The 21,419-nt window shown below is 39.9% G+C and overlaps 1 protein-coding gene across 2 annotated transcripts in view; it reads left to right on the forward strand.

Annotated features, from left to right (window-relative positions):
• The window catches only part of KIAA0825 (KIAA0825 ortholog), a 284,329-nt gene that overhangs the window by 124,110 nt on the left and 138,800 nt on the right, over positions 1-21,419 (forward strand). For both annotated transcript variants that reach the window (XM_020793239.3, XM_020793243.3), the window contains exon 19: positions 17,683-17,777. In XM_020793239.3, coding sequence (XP_020648898.3) covers positions 17,683-17,777 — 95 coding nt within the window. The remainder of the gene's footprint in view (positions 1-17,682; positions 17,778-21,419) is intronic.

Below are 21,419 nucleotides of genomic sequence, written 5' to 3' on the forward strand. Positions count from 1 at the left end.
TTATGTCCATAGAACATTCCCCAAACATCTTGTTTGACTAGCTATTGCATGTAGAAGAGATAATAAAAAGCAGCACAGTTTTGAATAAAGAGAAGCAGCACAGTTTTGAATAAAGAGAATGTTGTGTTTTGTTTGAAGAATTTAGCAGATGTCCAGCAGAAAGAAGCACAATGAACGAAGTCAGTCCTTCTTTAGAGGTATTTTACTTGAGATGATAAGCAGTAGTAGTAGAAAATAACAGTAGATATACAGCAGTTAACAGCAAACGAACACTCCTACACACGTAACTCTTCACCAACATTAACCCACACCAAGTACTGGCGTTTTTGCCTTATATACAATGTCTCTTATCAGCTACAGCTGTGATGTCTTGCAGCTGTTCTTTTAGTAAGTCTTTCCAGAATCTCAGGGAACAAATGCCGGTTTAACCATACCACGACACTCCTCCCATTTGTCTCTGAGTTTCTGGTTCTTATTTATATATATATTGTTTTACAGTTTAATTTTACATGTATACAGACCTTCATTTGGTTATTGTATACTGTACATATACATTTCATTTATACAGTGTACATTTTACATATTTGTTAGGCATATATATATTACATATTCATTTCATTCCCATCATTTGAACACCTTTAATGAATTTTGGTTCTGACAGAGGCTTCGTCAGTATATCTGCCAGATTTTCTTCTGTTGGGCAATAATTTAGGGTAATTATCCCTTCTTGTACCGCTTGCCTCACATTGTGATATCTGATGTCCACATGTTTGCTTCTTGTTTTAACCTTTTCAGAGTTGGCTAATTTTATACATGCCATATTATCTTCATATACAGTAATTGGATCATTTTGGTCTATTCCCAAATCTTTCATCAATTGTTTAATCCATACCAGACTTGTACATAGTTGTGAAATTGATGCAAATTCTGATTCGCAGGTTGATAATGCTAGGTATGCTTGTTTCTTTACTGACCAATCTACCAAAGTGTTTCCAAATATTATGGCATTACCTGATGTGGACTTTCTATCTTCTGCATCATTTGCCCAGTCACTATCCACATAACATTTAATTGTTAGTTCACCCACTGGTGTAATGTTAAGTTTCAGATCTGTTGTGCCTTTTAGATATCTTAACACTCTCTTTAGATCTGTCCAGTTTTTGTGGCTTGGATTATTTGAATATCTACTTAGAATGTTAATTGCATTACATATGTCAGGCCTTGTCCATAAGGCTATGTGTTGCAAACTTCCTAACAATGATTTGTATTGTTCTACATGAGGATATTGTTCAGTATTTTCTTCTGCAATTTGGCTTCCTACAGTCATAGGAGTTCTAGCCGGTTTACAATCTGACATCCTCCATGTTTCTAGGAGTTGTTTAATTTTCTGATTTTGATGCAGTGCAAAACCCTTTGGTATTATTTCTATTTCTACTCCTAGGTATTGCTTTACTGGTCCTAGTGCTTTTAGAGTAAATTCTTTCTTTAGGTTTATTGCTGTGTGTTCTATTTGCTTCATATCAGCACTCATTATCAGTAGGTCATCAACATAACATATCACTATTATTTGTTTAGTACCTGTACCTTTTATGAATAAACATGCATCAGCTTTTGTGGCTTTAAAGCCCAAGCTTTCCAATTTTTCCTTTAGATGTAGAGCCCATCTTCTAGCAGATTGTTTTAGGCCGTATATAGAGCGATTTAATTGGTATACCTTTTGCTCTATGCCTATTTCTGGTAGCTCGAAACCTGGTGCTTGTTCCATATACAATGTTTCCTCAAGTGTGGCATTCAGGTAAGCTGTCTGTACATCATAGTGATGCACATGCCACTGTCTTTGAGCTGCTAGTGCTAAGACATATCTAATGGTCTGAGCTGCTACCATAGGTGAAAATATTTCCCCATAATCTATATCTTTCTTTTGTGAGAATCCTTTTGCTACTAAACGTGCCCTATATATGGGATCTGCTCCCTCCTGGGGTTTGATTCTATATACCCACCTGCAACCTATAGCTTGCTTTCCTGGTGGTAAATTACAAGTGGTGAAGACACCGAGTGTTTTCATGGCTTGCATCTCTTGATGCATTGCTTCAAACCACTTTTTCCTTTCACTTGTTGGTAATTCGAGAATGTCCTCATATTTTTGGGGTTCAAGTTGTACATTATATGCTACAGCTTCTCCTACAATGAACCTTTGGGGTGGTACTCCCCTTGTTGTTCTTGGTGGAAGTTCTCTTCTCTGTACTATAGGGCTGCGCTCTATAGGCGGTGTTGTTTCTTGTTTTATAGCTTTTGGAGTTATGGAAGGAGTTAAAGGTTTATGCTCCTCATCCTCACTATCTGTTTTTGCTGGTGTATGTTGCTTTGTCAACTCATTTTCTCTTTCCTGCAATATGAGGGGTATGTCTGATGTAGGAAAATAATTTTCCTCTCTTTGGGGTAATAGTTCCTGTTCACAGAAATTAGCTGATCTGGAAATCACTATATTTCGCTTATCTTTAGTTAGAAATCTATACCCTTTTGTGAAAGGTGAATATCCAACACATATGAGTTTTTGAGTTTTAGAGGCTCCCTTATTTCTTTGGGATTTTGGCAGATGTACAAAAGCATAAGCACCAAAACTTCTGATATAGGATAGATCTGGTGCCTTCCCATACAGCAAGTTATATGGAATGTTATCTACAGATCTACTATATACCCTATTAACCAAATGTGTAGCACATTGTAGTGCTTCCCCCCAGAATACTTGACTTAGCTTTGATTGATTTAGTAAAGCATCTTTCATGATCTGTAGTACTCCTGCCTTTCTTTCTGCAACTGAATTTTCAGCTGGTGAGTACGGGTTAGTAGTCCTATGTTGGATTCCTGTCTTTTCAAGCCAGGATTTCATGGCATTGCTCATGAATTCTCCCCCTCTATCTGTTTGTAATTGCGCCACCTTGTGGTTGAATCTGCGCTCTATCATATGAACCCAATCTCTAAATTTTTGAAATGCTTCCCTCTTTTCTTTCAGTAGGTAACAGAATGTAAATCGAGAGTAATCATCAACTATTCGTAGAAAATATTTTGCTCCTCCCACCGTGGCTTTGAATGGTCCTACTATATCTGCATGAACCAATTCAAAAGGTTTTTGTGATTGTCTGTCACTCTTCTTGTTTACAGGGGCTTTTCGTGATTTTACTTGCTTACAGGTGTGACAATCCACATATTTATTACATTCTTGCACGTTTATACCACGAGCCAATTCAGCTGTTTTTTGTATATATTTGTAATTTATGTGAGCTAGGCGATTATGCCATAGATGTGCACATGCTTTATGGGTTTCTTTGTTTGTGCACAATGCTCTTGCCACCTCAGCCTTAGGAGTGGCTTCTAGGATAAAGAGATTATCTCTCATTGGCACCTTTATACACTTGTCCCCTTTTGTAATATTGCATGTTTTTCCTTTAAATTGTACTGTGAATCCCTCTAGCAATAAGCATGATACGCTTAACAAGCTTTGTTTGAGTGAGGGTACACATAAAACGTTAGATATTACATCATGCAACCCAGGTACATATACTTTACCAGTCCCTTCAACTTTTGCAGATGCTCCATTGGCTAAGCTTACTTGAGTCCTTTCGGAGGGTTTCAAGTTCTTGTACCTTGTTGGGTCACAGCAAATGTGACAGCTGGCGCCACTATCGATCAGCCATTGTCCTTCCTCTGGATCTTGTGTTCTCACCACAGCTACTTTGCCTCGTCCTGCAGTCTTCCCACGTCGTCTTGACTCTTTTGACTTGCAGTAGCGCTGAATGTGAGATGTTGAACCACAACAGTAGCATCTTCGTGCTGCATACACATGTGGTGCCTCTTCCTTCTCTGTTGTCTTTGCTGTAGATGGATGGGTTCTTTCCCTCCTCCTTTCCTGTGTGTGCTCTCGCCGTTTCTCCTCCTCTTCCAGCAGTCGGCTGGTGATATATGGAAGAGTTAATGTGATCTCCGGAATCGCCTCCAAGGTCAGAGCAAATACGTCCCAGCTGCTATCTAATGAGCCTAGCACAATTAGTACTTTCTGTAGCTCTGGAATGTTCACTCCTACGTCCTCTAAATCTTTGAACGTTTTCTTCATGAGACGAAGATGAGCTCGTAAATCACCTCCAGGCTCCAATTTTGTATTGTATAAGCGTCTGGACAGGCTTATTTTCGAGGCCACAGACTGGCGTGTGTAGATTTCTTTAAGTGCATCCCAACATTGTTTAGCTGTGTTCAAGCCTCGTATGTGCACAAGCAATTCATCGTCCACGCTCAAGCCAATATGAGCTTGTGCCCTCTCATCCTTTTGTAGATTTTCTCCAGTCAAGGGGGTGGGTGTTGCTTCTACTACGGACCATAATGACTCCCTTTTCAGTAGCAGTTGCATCTTATGAGACCATGCTGCATAATTTGTCTCAGTTAAACGACATATAGGATAGGGAGTTATCTGTTGAGTTATAGCTGCCGCTCCTCCAGACATTCCTGGTCCTTCATCTGTATCCGACATTCTCTGTCGCTGTTTTATCTTCAATGCTACTCACTGCTCTCAAGCTTTGCTGCTCTCAGAAGCGCAGGCTGGATCCCATAACCTGTTGTGTTTTGTTTGAAGAATTTAGCAGATGTCCAGCAGAAAGAAGCACAATGAACGAAGTCAGTCCTTCTTTAGAGGTATTTTACTTGAGATGATAAGCAGTAGTAGTAGAAAATAACAGTAGATATACAGCAGTTAACAGCAAACGAACACTCCTACACACGTAACTCTTCACCAACATTAACCCACACCAAGTACTGGCGTTTTTGCCTTATATACAATGTCTCTTATCAGCTACAGCTGTGATGTCTTGCAGCTGTTCTTTTAGTAAGTCTTTCCAGAATCTCAGGGAACAAATGCCGGTTTAACCATACCACGACAGAGAATAGCAAAAGACAAGTAATATTGTTTTCTCTATCTTCCACCAGTCTGCTAAGGCTGGAATCCTATACTTGCTTGATAATAAGTCCCACTGATCTTTGTGGGGTTTACTTCTGAGTAAGGCATGTGTCAGCTTTCACTGTAAAAACTAAATATTCCTGACACTTCCTCCACTCATTCAGATTCTTAGAAAACAGATTGCAATGTAAACCATTTTTAAAAGGTTTTACTATTTTAAATTATTTAAATTTAAATTATTTAGAAGGGCAATAGAACAAGATAGGGAGGTGAATGACAGATCTGTACATCTGCAGCCTCATGAAGTGCAAAAAGCTAGGTTTTCCCCTCTCAGAGACCTTCCCTTCCTCCAGTCTCATACACCTGATTATATCCCTTTAACTAGCATGATCTCACTCACTTGTTCACAACAGTGGGAACTGAATTGTTCATAAGCAGCCATGTAAACCCTTGCTTGTTCCAGAACTGATTTTCCCTCTTGCCCTGTAATAAAACAAGATATTTCTGATAGTATCAACTCCCCTACTTTTACAAAAATTGAATATCTTAAACACATTGTATTTCTTGTGCAATTTGCATACCATGTACAATTTGTGAAAATTGCTCAGAACTATATCACTGAACTATATCACTCAGAACTATATCACCTTCATGGATTGCTGCCTTGTCGTGGTGAAGGGGCTTGAGTAACTCAGAGAAGCTATGGACTATGCCGTGCAGGGACACCCAAGACGGACAGGACATAGTGGAGAGTTCCGACTAAACGCAATCCACCTGGAGTAGGAAATGGCAATGCCACTCCAGTATCTGGTATGCCCTATAATCAGAAACAAAAGGCTAAAAGATATGACGCTGGAAGATGGGTCCTTCAGGTCGAAAGGCATCCCACATGCTACTGAGAAAGAGCGGAGGACAAGTATAAGTAGCTCCAGAGCTAATGAAGTGGTTGTGCCAAAACCAAAAGGACGCTCAGCTGTGGACGTGCCTGGAAGTGAAAGGAAGGTCCAATGCTGCAAAGAAAAATACTGCACAGGAACCTGGAATGTAAGATCTATGAACCTTGGGAAACTGGAGTTGGTCAAACAGGAGATGGCAAGAATAAACATTGACATCCTGGGCATCAGTGAACTAAAATGGACAGGAATGGGCGAATTCAATTCAGATGATTACCATATCTACTATTGTGGGCAAGAAACCTGTAGAAGGAATGGAGTAGCCCTCATAGTCAACAAAAGAGTGGGAAAAGCTGTAATGGGATACAATCTCGATAGAATGATGTTGATACGAATCCAAGGCAGACCTTTCAATATCACAATAATCCAGGTTTATGCACCAACCACCATTGCTGAGGAGACTGAAATTGAACAATTTTATGAAGATTTACAACACCTTCTAGAACTGACACCAAAGAAAGGTGTTCTTCTCATTCTAGGGGACTGGAATGCTAAAGTAGGGAGCCAAGAGATAAAAGGAACAACTGGGAAGTTTGGCGTTGGAGTTCAGAACGAAGCAGGGCAAAGGCTAATAGAGTTTTGTCAAGAGAACAAGCTGGTCATCACAAACACTCTTTTCCAAAAACACAAGAGGTGACTCTATATATGGAAATCACCAGATGGGCAATACCGAAATCAGATTGATTATATTCTCTGCAGCCAGGATGGAGAAGCTCTATACAGTCAGCAAAAACAAGACCTGGAGCTGACTGCGGCTCTGATCATCAGCTTCTCATAGCAAAATTCAAGCTTATACTGAAGAGAGTAGGAAAAACCACTGGGCTACTCAGGTATAATATAAATCAATTTCCTTATGAATACGCAGTGGAAGTAAAGAACAGATTTAAGGAACTAGATTTGGTGGATAGAGTGCCTGAAGAACTTTGGATAGAGGCTCGTAACATTGTACAGGAGGCAGCAGCAAAAACCATCCCAAAGAAAAAGAAATGCAAGAAAGCAAAGTGGCTGTCCAACGAGGCCTTAGAAATTGCAGAGAGGAGAAGGGAAACAAAATGCAAGGGAGATAGGGAAAGTTACAGAAAATTGAATGCAGACTTCCAAAGAATAGCAAGGAGAGACAAGAGGGCCTTCTTAAATGAACAATATAAAGAAATAGAGGAAAATAACAGAAAAGGAAAAACCAGAGATCTGTTCAGGAAAATTGGAGATATTAGAGGAAAATTTTGTGCAAAGATGGACATGATAAAGGACAAAAATGGGAGGGCCCTAACAGAAGCAGAAGACATCAAGAAGAGGTGGCAAGAATACACAGAGGAATTATATCAGAAAGATTTGGATATCCCGGACAGCCCAGACAATGCAGTTGCTGACCTTGAGCCAGACATCCTGGAGAGTGAAGTCAAGTGGGCCTTAGAAAGCCTGGCTAACAACAAGGCCAGTGGAGGTGATGATATTCCAGTTGAACTATTTAAAATCTTAAAAGATGATGCTGTTAAAGTGCTACATTCAATATGCCAGCAAGTTTGGAAAACTCAACAGTGGCCAGAGGATTGGAAAAGATCAGTCTACATCCTAATCCCAAAGAAAGGCAGTGCCAAAGAATGCTCCAACTACCGTACAGTTGCACTCATTTCACACGCTAGCAAGGTTATGCTCAAAATCCTGCAAGGTAGGCTTCAGCAGTATGTGGACCGAGAACTCCCAAGCTGGATTCCGAAGGGGCTGAGGAACTAGAGACCAAATTGCTAAAATGTGCTGGATTATGGAGAAAGCTAGAGAGTTCCAGAAAAATATCTCCTTCTGTTTCAATGACTATGCAAAAGCCTTTGACTGTGTGGGCCACAGCAAACTATGGCAAGTCCTTAAAGAAATGGGAGTGCCTGACCATCTTATCTATCTCCTGAGAAACCTATACATGGGACAGGAAGCAACAGTTAGAACTGGATACGGAACAACGGATTGGTTCAAAATTGGGAAAGGAGTACGACAAGGCTGTATACTGTCCCCCGGCTTATTAAACTTATATGCAGAATGCATCATGCGAAAGGCTGGACTGGAGGAATCCCAAGCCGGAATTAAGATTGCCGGAAGAAATATCAACAACCTCCGATATGCAGATGATACCACTCTGATGGCAGAAAGTGAGGAGGAATTAAAGAACCTTGTAATGAGGGTGAAAGAGGAGAGTGCAAAAACGGCATGAAACTCAACATCAAAAAAACTAACATCATGACCACTGGTCCCATCACCTCCTGGGAAATAGAAGGGGAAGATATGGAGGCAGTGACAGATTTTACTTTTTTGGGCTCCATGATCACTGCAGATGGAGACAGCAGCTACAAAATTAAAAGACACCTGCTTCTTGGGAGGAAAGCGATGACAAACCTCAACAGCATCTTAAAAAGCAGAGACATCACCTTGCCAACAAAAGTCCAAATAGTCAAAGCTATGGTTTTTCCTGTTGTGATGTATGGAAGTGAGAGCTGGACCATAAAGAAAGCAGACCGCCGAAGAATGGATGCCTTTGAATTGTGGTGCTGGAGGAGGCTCTTGAGAGTCCCCTGGACTGCAAGGAGAACAAACCTATCAATTCTAAAGGAAATCAACCATGAGTGTTCACTGGAAGGACAGATCCTGAAGCTGAGGCTCCAGTACTTTGGCCATCTGATGAGAAGAGAAGACTCCTTGGAAAAGACCTTGATGTTAGGAAAGTGTGATGGCAAGAGGAGAAGGGGACGACAGAGGATGAGATGGCTGGACAGTGTCTGCAAAGCAACCAACATGAATTTGACACAACTCCGGGAGGCAGTGGAAGATAGGAGGGCCTGGCGTGCTCTGGTCCATGGGGTCACAAAGAGTCGGACATGACTAAACAACTAAACGACGACGATATCACTGTTGCCATGTGTACACCATTCAAAATATAGAATGGGTTATCCTTTTAAAACAGTCTGCTAGTCTTTTTGTCTTGATGTGTATGTTTGTTATGTGTTCCTCGTTAAAGAGAAACGACACTATATTTGGGGAAACTATTGCAATGACATGCACAGATTGCAGAGAGCACAATGAGGACAAGATTCATGTCTTGTCTTTTTCTTTCTATCAAGGCCAGGAATCTTGTTTCTCATCAAAGTGCCTTCTAAGACGGAAGTGCTGTTAGTGGGTGCTTCACCGGACAGGCTAGAGGGCCATTTCCCTGCCCTAAATGGGGTTACACTCCCCCTAAGGGACAGGGTCCGCAGCCTGAGGGTGCTCCTGGACCCCAGTCTAACTCTGGAAGCCCAGGTGGACTCGGTGGCTGGGGCGCCTTCCTTCAGCTGGGGAAATTGTACCAGCTACGGCCCTACCTGGATGAGCAGAGTCTCATGACAGTTACACATGCACTGGTAACATCTTGTGTAGATCAGTGGTTCTTAACCTTTTTGAAAGAAACGCCCTCTTGAGCCATTGAGGAAGTTATCGCCCCCCTCCCCAAGGTGATATCTTACCTACCTACCTACCTACCTACCTACCTACCTACCTACCTACCTACCTACCTACCTACCTACCTACCTACCTTGTCTCCCTCCCCACCCGGGTGCGAGGCAGCGCTTCACAGGGCAAGGATGAGGACCCAAGAGACCCTTTCCTTCCACCCAATCCACACTCAGTGCTCCCCTAAAGGAGAAAGGTGAAACGTGGCAGGTAAAAAGAGCTGGATCATCTGGCGGCGGCAGCAGCACCGGATCTACTGCCAGCACTGTGGTTGCAGTCGCCTTCACAGGTTTGGCTGGCTCCAGTGCCCCCCTACCACCCCCTTCTGTTCTTTTGCCCCCACACTGCCCCTTTTCGTTCTACCGCCCCCTGAAAAATGAAATCGCCCCCTGGGGGCCATTATTGCCCACGTTAAGAACCACTGGTGTAGATTATTGCAATGCGCTCTACGTGGAGCTGCCTTTGAAGATGGTCCAGCAACTGCAACTGGTCCAGAATCGAGCTGCAAGGCTGGTGAGTGGTGGGGCTGCTAGGGAACACATCAAGCCGATTCTGTTTAAGTTACATTGGTTACCAGTTGGAGGTAAGAGGGATGGTTTGTAGACAAAGGGCCTTTTCAGCAGCTGCCCCCAGACGATGGAACGCCCTCCCGACTGAGATTCGTCTGGCACTAACATTAATGAATTTTGGCACCAGGTCAAAACCTTCCTGTTCCAGAAGGCTTTTAATTGAAATAACATAAACTGTGGATCCTGATGGCAATTTTTAGAGTATCTATTTTAATTGTATTTTAATCATTTTATCTTTTACTGTATTTTAATTGAATTTTAATTGTTGTAAGCCGCCCAGTGACCTTTGGGTAGAGTGGGCAGCATTTAAGTTAAATAAATAAATAAATAAATAAATAAATAAATACATTCTAATAGCATATAAAATACATTCATCTCCTTTGCCACTGCTGCTGTCACCAACTATTCAGGAATAGAAAAAAGGAAGCGCAATAGCATCTGCTCAGACCGTCATTGCCTCAGAAGCAGTCTTTCATCTCATCCCCCTTTCAGACATTTCAGTGGGCCTTTGGGAATGTTTTATGGCCATAACTGTAGGAGAAAAAGGACGATTCTTCCCAATGCCTTCTCCCATTGCTATCTTATCCATATCCAGGACATTCAGAATGTTTTGCAATGTTTACCCAAATACACATAGCTCTCTTTAAAACAAACAAACAGACAAACAAACAAACAAACAAACAAATAAACAAGAAGTCAGATTGCAAGGAAGCATAAGTTTCAATTGTTGAGACCCGAGGATGTGGACAGGGTGCTTGGATCTGTCCGTTCTACCACCACGCCGCTCGACCCTTGCCCATCTTGGCTAATTGGAAGATCTGCCAGGGGGGTTCGCACTTGGGTCCAGGAGGCCGTGAACGCCTCTCTGAGAGAGGGAGTGGTCCCTACCGGCTTGAAAGAGGCGGTAATTCGACCACTCCTTAAAAAGCCTAACCTGGATCCAAGGCTGGTGATTAACTACCGACCAGTGGCGAACCTCCCTTATTTGGGCAAGGTGTTGGAGCGGGTTGTGGCCGGGCAACTCCAGGCGCTGCTGGATGAAATGGATTTTCTGGATCCATTTCAATCGGGTTTCAGGCCGGGTTTTAGTACAGAGACAGCCTTGGTCGCCCTGTATGATGACCTTTGCCGGGAGAGAGACAGGGGGAGTGTGACCCTGTTGATACTCCTGGACCTCTCAGCGGCTTTCGACACCATCGACCATGGTGTCCTTCTGGATAGGCTGGCTGGGTTAGGAGTTGGGGGCACTGTTTTACGGTGGTTCCGCTCCTTCCTAGCTGACCGTATCCAGAGGGTGGTGCTGGGGGACAGTTGCTCTGCCCCATGGCAGTTATGTCATGGGGTTCCTCAGGGCTCGATACTGTCCCCCATGCTGTTTAACATCTACATGAAACCGCTGGGAGAGGTCATCAGGAGGTTTGGGCTGAGGAGTCAGCAATATGCTGACGACACTCAGCTCTACCTCTCGTTTTCCACCAATCCAGGTGAGGCGGTTTCTGTGCTGAACTCGTGTCTGGACCTGATAATGGACTGGATGAGGGTTAATAAATTGAAACTCAATCCAGACAAGACGGAAGTGCTGTTAGTGGGTGCTTTGCCGGACAGGTTGGAGGGCCACTTCCCTGTCCTGAATGGGGTTACACTCCCCCTAAGGGACAGGGTCCGCAGCTTGGGGGTGCTCCTGGACCCCAGTCTAACACTGGAAGCCCAGGTGGACTCGGTGGCCAGGGGCGCCTTCCTCCAGCTGCGGAAACTATACCAGCTACGGCCCTACCTGGACGAGCGGAGTCTCATGACAGTTACACATGCACTGGTAACATCTCGTATTGTTTATTGCAATGCGCTCTACGTGGGGCTGCCTTTGAAGACGGTCCGGCGACTGCAACTGGTCCAGAATCGAGCTGCGCGGCTGGTGAGTGGTGGGGCCGCCAGAGAGCACATCAAGCCGATTCTGTATAATTTACACTGGTTACCAGTTGCTGTCCGGGCCCAATTCAAAGTGCTTGTTTTGACATATAAAGCCCTAAACGGCTTGGGCCCTGGATACTTGAAGGACCGCCTCCTTCCATATGAGCCTACCAGGCTGTTAAGATCTAGCCAGGGGGCCCTTTTGAAAGAGCCATCCCTCAAGGAGGTAAGAGGGATGGCTTGTAGACAAAGGGCCTTCTCGGCAGCTACCCCCAGACTATGGAACGCCCTCCCAACTGAAATTCGCCTGGCGCCGACACTGATGATATTTCGACGCCAGGTCAAAACCTTCCTGTTCCAGAAGGCTTTTAATTGAAATAACATTAACTGTGGGTCTTAATGATGGCAATTTTAATTGTATTTTTAATTGTATTTTAATTGTATTTTAACTGTATTTTAATTATTTTATTTTATTGCATTGAATTTTAATTGTTGTGAGCCGCCCAGGGACCTTTGGGTAGAGTGGGCGGCATATAAATTAAATAAATAAATAAATAAATAAATAAATAAATAAATAAATAAATAAATAAATAAATAAATAAATAAATAAATAAAAGTGATCACATTCTTCAACTGGTAACTTTGTAAACACAATTTCTTGATGTAATCATTGCTGCAGCTCAGGTAAATTTCACTAAGTGGGTGCCTGAAGATTTGGGTTAATCTCGGAGAGATGGCAGCTAAAAAATCTATGGCAAACATATACCTGAATAGAAAGAGGCAAATAGATATTGCATCACCATCCATCTGAAACACATTCCCTTTGTTCAAATATATCCAAAACCACAAAAGATTGGGTAGATAACAATGGTCACTTTATCATAAGGTGAAACAAGATTCCTTATGCAGTCCCAAAAAAGGCAGGTGCCTTTAGCTGTGTCTGAGTAGGGGACAGGTGGACTGATGCCTCCAAGCACCGCCCTGTTGCACAAACATAGAAAAAATACACATCAGTACTTGCAGAACTTCCCACATTCCAGAAACCTACCCGTTCCCACATTCTACATTGTCACATCGAGCATCTGCATCAACAGCATCTCCAAGTAGCATCCCCCTACTGAGAATTCACTTCAAATGCTTCAGGAATTAGAGAAAGAAAAAACTGATAAACAGTCTGATAGCAGTAATTTTTTCCCAGCCACCTGGATAAAATATTCATTTGCTGGGAGGACGAGACAACCAAATATTTGTGCATGTGGTTTGCAAGCCTTTTCCTTCTGTTACAAAAAGACAGATACTGAAATATTTGAGAGAGTTGTTTGAAAAGCACCCATAAATTATAGCTGTCAGTTATTTCTATTTTCAGCAATAACAGATTAAAATGCATGAGAAACAGATAAATCAATATAAATATTAGAACATAATGAATATAATAATTGTGTGTTTGCCTGGCATAATAAGCTCAAATTCTGTTGGAGGGTGAGGGGGAAGAGATCTACATTGGCCTTCTGAAGAGATTGTAGTAATTCCAATGTTTTTAACAAAACCAGTATCTTGATTCTCTGAATAAGCACTAAAGTTCTCCTGCTACAGACACTCTGAAATCTGTTCATTTAAAAAGTAGGAATAAATATGCTTTCTTGCCATAGTTTTGAAATGTAAATAGCCGCAATCAAAAAAATCCACAATTTCAAGAATAATCTGTATATGCCCTGCTATATTAAAGTAGTTAGTCAAAGTTAGTTTTGACAAAAACTAGTCATCCCTGAAAAGGGAATGTGCTTGTTATCAGCCTTGCCCAAAGCAAGTATCAACACTATGAAATCTCATAGTTCATGAAACTTGGTGGTATTTATATATAACTCTGAACTATAAATATCTGTTTTTATGTATAGCCTTTGGTACTGGATATAGATACCTAGTGCCACATTAATATCAAGATTATGAGGACCTTAAGCAAGAGTAAATTCAGGAGCGTTGTTTCCTATATTGCCAGGCACATTACACCCATAGGCAATGGATAGTATTATCTCTGTTGCTCTAAAGCCCATTTTACAGGTTGGCAATATTCAGACCATCAGATCAGGTTTCCTGGGGAGCTGGTAAATTCTCAGCTGCCCCTATAAAACTGCAGGGTCTGATTTGGTTCTGAGCACCTTGTCACACAGTGGAGTAGCTTGCCACTGAGCATCTTGTTTCCAAGCTTATCAATAAAGACGCACAATAGCCTGATGTATTATTTCAATGGAGGCCCTGTTTGGGAAGAGATTCATATATAGAATCTTGTCATACATATCTTGCCCTTGCTAAATTGACATTACAGTTGATTCTGTTCTCAAATTATGTATGTATGTAGGTATGCAGGTATGTATGTATGTGTGTGCGTGTGTGTATTTATTTATTTAATGGAACAAGTCGGAAGAATAAATTGCATGGATTCCTCTCTTAAGTCATTGCATGCTGGAATGGAGAGTGATGAGTGGGTTTGGAGGAACCACAATTGGTCTAATTCATCTGCTTAAATGGCCAAAATCCTGTTGAATAAGCTATGCCTGGGGAAGGGTGCTGATGTAATTACCTAACCTGTTGATGTCTGCCACTAGATGGCATCACCAACAAAGATATATTTTAGGTCAGTGGTCCCCAACCTTGGGCCTTCAGATGTTCTTGGACTTCAACTCCCAGAAATCCTGGCCAGCAGAGGTGGTAGTGAAGGCTTCTGGATGTTGTAGTCCAAGAACAGCTGGAGGCCCAAGGTTGGGGACCACTGTTTTAGGTAATTAAAGATTTTCTCTTTCCTCCCACACAATGAACTAAATTACTCACAAGTTGGAAAAGTTGTGGGACAGAAAGAAGTCATCTTTAATTGCTGGTCATCTCCCCCCCCCACTAGTGACATCATCATCCTTCTGCAGGTATAATTTGCACAACAGCATATTGGCCATTGTTTTCTTGACTAGGCTGGGAAGATGCTACTGCTAAATCTCTCCTATGCCTGAAGCATTAATGGAGAAAATAATAGGGCTCTTTTTATGCCTATTTTCACCATTGTGAAAAGTCACCCATTTTTCACCTTTCCCATAAAATCAGTGAATAGAAGGAAAAGTGTTTACTAATTCCATAAGCAGCATGACATCACTAGCCTGATCTGACTGGCTATCTGGTCACGCTAATTGACCAGAATCCTGCTGCGAATTTGTGCAAAGACATATAACTATAAATGTGAGCTGCCGCTCATTAGTTAGTGTCAGGTAACTATTATAATTTATGCTGTAACATATGGCAACAAATATCCAGAAAGGATTCTGGCAGTTATGTAGCCCTTGATTCACTGTAATTTTTCAGGAAGAGAAACTGACTGGAATATAACATTAGTATAGAAGCTGAAGGGAAAGAAAGCAACAGTTGAATGCAATAGGAAAAAAACAGAAATACTGAAGGTGTTTTTCAGCTAACATTTCAAAAAGCATACAACCCTTTTACTACAAAAACGTTCTTGGGTGAATATTCGGTGCACAGTTCATTTTTTCTGTTTTACCTATTTCAATTAAAACTAACAGCATTAATAAAAAAAGTCAGTTGAGCAAACAAATCTTTTGACTTGAGATGAATCCACCTTAAATTAGAGAGCTGCCTTTTAAATACAATATTGTTCTAAGTAGGCAGATGAAATACACAAATTGCTTGTCTTACATTGCCCCAAAATTAAATTTGACCTTAATTTGGAATTCAGATAATAATTTTATTGTGTCTGTTACCCGTCTGCCTTCCATTCATTAATACACTAGAAGCATAAGACCTTCAAATGTTGACAGCTCAGGGCAAAATTCTTTTACTGTGTGACAGGACTGCAATGCTCTATTAATCTGCATGTGACAAGCAATAGTTGTATTGGATTGCATAACATTTACAGTATTATCAGACTGTGTACAACTACTTGAATATTTTATTAGTTTTACTGTTTTACTAACAATCCAAACCCAGTGGGAGTATTTAAAATAATCCAGTGCCTTGATATTATTAAGTACAACCATATAAAAAGTTCAAAGAACCACATTAATAAACCTACCCTAGAATCTTAATCAGAGCCAATTTAGAGGCATCTCTCCTCTACAGAGTAGAGAGCCATATACACTATCTTGAGCTCACCGGGAGAAAGGTGTGTGATATATGGAAGGAGGACACTGAGAACTCTGAGAATTGTCAACTCGAGGGGTTTCCATAGTTTTTCAATGCCAGAAGTGACTGGACATTCAGTTTAGGGATAGAAAAATACGAAATAGCATCTGGAGATAATGCTATAGCTCCTGGCAATTTAACTGGACATGTTTCCCATCATGGTTTATTTCTAAATTAAGCATAATAGTCAATTTGCATGTCACTTGCCTCTCTCTTCTCTGGTGGCAGCAACAGGAGAGAATATTCTTATGCACTGAGTTTCTGGAATGCATACATTTTCTTTGTAATATATGCTTATCAAACACTAGATGTGTGAAGTGTCTTTAGACCAAAACCCAGCAAGTTTAAAATGCATTTTAAAGCTGGTTGGTAATTAATCATGAAACATTTTTCATTGCTGAAATGCTTATAAAGTTAAGTCTGTTTATCCTCCACTTTCTAGTTTGCTTGCTTGTTTGCAACTGTAAAACCTTTTTCAGTCTCAGGGCTACATTTTTTCCCCTAGGTATTTTACTTGGGACCACACAATAATGGTTGGCTTAGGTAAAACCATATGTATTTTCTTTTTCTGTACATTCATATACTGCTCTGTAATTTCAGATTCATGCACATCCATTTGATCAGGATCAGGCATTAGTGCTGAGTACTGAAAAGGGGGTATAATAAGTCTGACTTAGAAATGGGTACAGCTATCTGAATTAAGGGTTTATAACATCCTGAAAGGTAATCACTGATTTTCAGTGAACTCAAAATAACAATGTATATAGGTGCAGTTTGTTCCTAAATAGCACATCTGTTTTCTCCTTTATATAATGATTTTACCTTCTTTTCAAGGAGAAAAGTTAAGTGTTTGGTTTTTGAATATCCCTCTAGTAATGCAAACCTTCTCCCCTCCCCAAACCTTCATAGAAAATAAAGCTGTATAAGCCATACATTGTCTCTCTAGATACCTGTTTTTTGTCTAGTAATTTCTTTATTCAATTTGACACATATTCAAATGCATATTTGCTGTTATTTAATTGTATCATTAATATTTTGAAGTTGCAGGTGTAAGTTTGCATACCCTAATTCCTTTTCATAACAATTTGACAAATTATAGAGGGAATAAATTTCATTGTATAATCTAAAGAGCATTCACAACTTACAGTGCTAAAAGTTTGTGTTTGTAGAAACTGTTCTAATTGCTGGGTGACTGAACTGCCTTACATAACAACAGACAAATAGAATATCACAGTGATTAAGATACAGCATATATCTTCCATTTCAGTTACACAACAGTTTTCCTGTTGGTAAATTTTGTGCTGATAGCAAAAATGTTAATTCCACAATGCGTAAAATGTTGACAGTTGTTGTACTTTTGTAACTGAATCAGAGAAAGTGGTTTGGCAAAGCAGTGTTAACAGTTGGAGGAATAACGATTCAAACATTGATTTATCTTTATATAAATAATGGCTACATCCCCAAATGGATTTATAAATTAATTTCTGTCTTATTAGAATAGAACCCTTCTTCTGTGGGCATGATTGATGTTATCTATCTGAGTCCCTGTTCCAGCACACACACACACTTAGTTTAGCACAGCTGGAGCTTTAATTTACTGATCATATTAACTCTGATTAATAACTAACAATACCATCTTCTTATACATCAACAGTTCACCGTTACTGAATGGAAATGGGATTGGTCAAACTTGCTGCCAAGTTATCTTGGATTAAATAAGACAACCTTCAAGGCATTACTGGCACACAGGTAATAGCATGGTGATGGCGTGGTTCTCTAGAATTCTGTGTTGCAAGTTCTGTGTGAGGCAAAATGCAAACCTCTTTTGAACCTTTTGTTTGAATATGCTGATTCAAATGTTTCAATGTGAAATTCTGCTTGCACAGTAGTGCTTTCTTCCATCCTTTCCATTGCAGTCTGTTGTGTTCGCCTGGAAAGATTTTCTTAAAGGAATTTTTAAAATGGCATGGGATACTTTGTGGATACATCTTGGAAGGGGCATCAACACTAGTGGGTGACATTCCCTCTAGTGCAAATAAAGGTGCATTTTGCTTGTCCAAAGGACTTTTGTTATACAAATTGAAATAAAGAGTGAAAAAAAAAACAAATATGAGAAGACTCTAAACACTTATTAAGAGATTTACTATATCTGTGGCAGGACACCTGAAGGAGCCCAAGGTGGTAAATAAAGCTACGATGCCTTATGATTGAGTGATAACTAATAAAGGAATAATGGAAGTAAAGTTTACCATGTGGTGATCTGTTCAAAGTATCATATTCTTTGCTGGTTTTATTGAACACTTTCAGCTCACATGAACACATTGGCATGAGAAGAATGTAGGCTGTGTGTGTGTGAATGAGATGTAATTATAAAAAGGTATATGTTTGTTTCTTTGTGTACAATGCATTTAATTCATGTGTAATATGATAGAAACTGCTGGAGTTACACCACAGGGTCAGGTGATAAGTTCTGCTTGTGGTGAAATAGATTTTTATGTGATACTTAATATGACAGAAAAAGCACAGGCAATATGAAACCTGTTCCATGAGAATAAGGGGCTACATTCACTTTCCAAAACAACTGGTACGTTGACTAAAATGTGTTTTTTGGGCCCCATTACGAAAAAGCTTTGGAATTTTTAGCTCCATCTGATAACATTAACTAGCATTAGTTGCAGCAAAAGTTTTTGAAATGAAATTCAAATCACTATTGAAAAATGCCACTTTGAATCACTTTTAGGAGAAAGGAAGCATTTAATTAATTAATTAATTAATTAATTAATTAATAAGCTGAACTTTGAAATAGGTTTTTATTCTGCTATGTATAAAATGGAATAAACATTTCAAATATCATCTTTTAGAAACTTGTTGAAAAACAACTCTGACAATTGCTTTGTGTTTGGGTGAGAATGGTTACTGAAAGTGCTAAACAAAAGAAAACTGCTAGTTTTTTTAATGATAAGGGTAAATACTTTGAATATCCTTACAACATTGTATGCTACAGTCAACCCTTGTCTTACGAACGGCCCGGGTTACGAACATTTCGACTTACGAACCGCTCTGATAGGAAAATATGGACTCGACTTGTGAACTTGGATTCGAATTATGAACAGGAAAAAAATATGGGGAAGACAGGGAAAGTGGGACATTTTAACTTTCAGTTAGCGAAGAGGCTGCTTGTCTGCTTCCTCGCTCATCCAAGCAGTTAGAGAATGGGAAGAGAGACCTGGGACTGCCTGGGAATGCCTGGTATTGTCATTTTTAAATGTAAAATTTAGTTTAAAAGGTGCTTTGTTTGGGTTAAATGGTGCTTGGGTAAAAGGAAGCCTGTTTTTAGTTAAAACCTGCTTGGGTAAAAACGTGCTTGGTAGCTTTGAAAGCTGCTTGTTTTGATTTAAAAGGTGCTTGGTTGAAAAAGTGCCTGTTTTGGTGTAAAAGGTGATTGATTTAAAAAGTGTTGTTTTTAAACAGTGTTCGCTTGTTCCCTCTGTGGTTTCCTGGCTTTTTTTTAACCTACGACATCTTAGGTTAAAAGAAAAAAGAAAAAATTCTGCCCCTAGTGGTAGGAACGGATTAACTGGCATTTCATTAGTTCCTGTGGGAACTAATGCTTCGGCTTACAAACCGCCCCTCGACCTAAGAACAAAAAACAGGCAAAACAGATTAAAGGGTTTTCAATGCATTCCTATGGGAAATGCTGATTCAGGTTACAAATTTTTCGACTTACGAACGTCCTTCCGGAACAGATTAAGTTCGTAAGTCGAGGGTTGACTGTAGTTCCCTGAGGAAACATGGCAAAATGTTCCCCTTTCTGGAGGACTGTCACTCCATTACTTTCTTTAATGCAAACTCATGGGTTTTTTTTACTCCTTCTATAATAGCTGTGTGCTTTCTTTAACCTGTAATTTTCTCTTACCCATGTGATCTGTTTGCTTGTTTTACTATGTACACCATCCAGAGTAGTGTTCTTCACTAATTGAGCAGTATAGAAATCAGATAGATAGATAGATAGATAGATAGATAGATAGATAGATAGATAGATAGATAGATAGATAGATAGATAGATAGATAGATAGATAGATAGTAAGTAAGTAAGTAAGTAAGTAAGTAAGTAAGTAAGTAAGTAAGTAAGTAAGTAAGTAAGTAAGTAAGTAAGTAAGTAAGTAAGTAAGTAAGTAAGTAAGTAAGTAAGTAAGTATCACCTGGCTGGCAAGCCTGTACCATGGATTCTAAGTGTTATAACAAAATCATTCCTCCCATTTGAAAGACCTTTTTGAAGACTAATATTTCAGCCTCTACAGCCTAGATTCTTGTCATATTAAAAAGTGGGTGGAGCCAACCACTCTCTTTCAAGACAGGGAAGATTAGTCTTTTCAATTTATATGAGCTATTTTAGATCCGAGGTCACCTATTTCTGAATGGGGAGGCAGACTGGTCTTGCTTTTAAAAAAATCAAAAATCCTTTCTCCAAACTTTCCCAGATTTGGCACAGAACTCCAACTGTGCCAGATTTGGTGCTGAATGGAAGCTCAATTTCAAAGTTATAAGTTTTTTTCTGGCTGACCCTATTTTTAGAACTGTCTTGTAGAATGTTGATTTGCTTATATATATTATATAATTTCCTTATATAACATTTATGATCAGTAAAATTGGACAAAATTGTACATTTTTCCCAGATCATTGTTACATATTGCCACTAAGCCACCTATAAAACTTTTGTGTAATCATTATAAAGTAAAATGATTTTTCTTTTTGTTTGAAAAATTATCACAGAGCAAAACTAGATAAATCTTGTATACATAAGTGGTTACACAGACAGCATCTGTTGTGAATATTACCCATATGGCAAACTATTTATGTAGAAAATGTTTACATTTTTAATGTTGACTGTATTGTTCATTATCTGTATATTTAGAAGATGCCTTAAAATTTATTTTATTATTGTGGATTTGAATAAGGCAGCACATTCAACTGAATGTGCCTTTTTATGCCATGAAACATGTTTGAGTCTGATCAGTATCATATTGCTTCTCAATTTTTAAAAGAAAATAATATTGCATATTACAAAGGAATTTGCCTATTACAATTATAAAGACAAATTCAAACTAGAAGTGGGATTAGTTTGGAAACTGGAAGAATTTAGAATATTAATTCCCTGAATAACAACCACATCCACACTTTTCCAGATTATTGCCTCACATTAGGGTTTGTCGTTCTCTCCTACTTGGCTGACCCCTCTGCTAGCTTCAGACTTACCAATTTTGTGACACACTGTCAGTGGTGGTGGCAGGTCCTCTAGGGTTTTCTTTAATTTAGATTGGCTTCCCTGCCACCAAGAGTATTGCAGTGATTGCATCCCAGGCATAAGGATCCTAGATAGATACTCGTATT

This window comes from Pogona vitticeps, chromosome 2 (assembly GCF_051106095.1).
Source record: "Pogona vitticeps strain Pit_001003342236 chromosome 2, PviZW2.1, whole genome shotgun sequence".
NCBI lineage: Eukaryota > Metazoa > Chordata > Lepidosauria > Squamata > Agamidae > Pogona > Pogona vitticeps.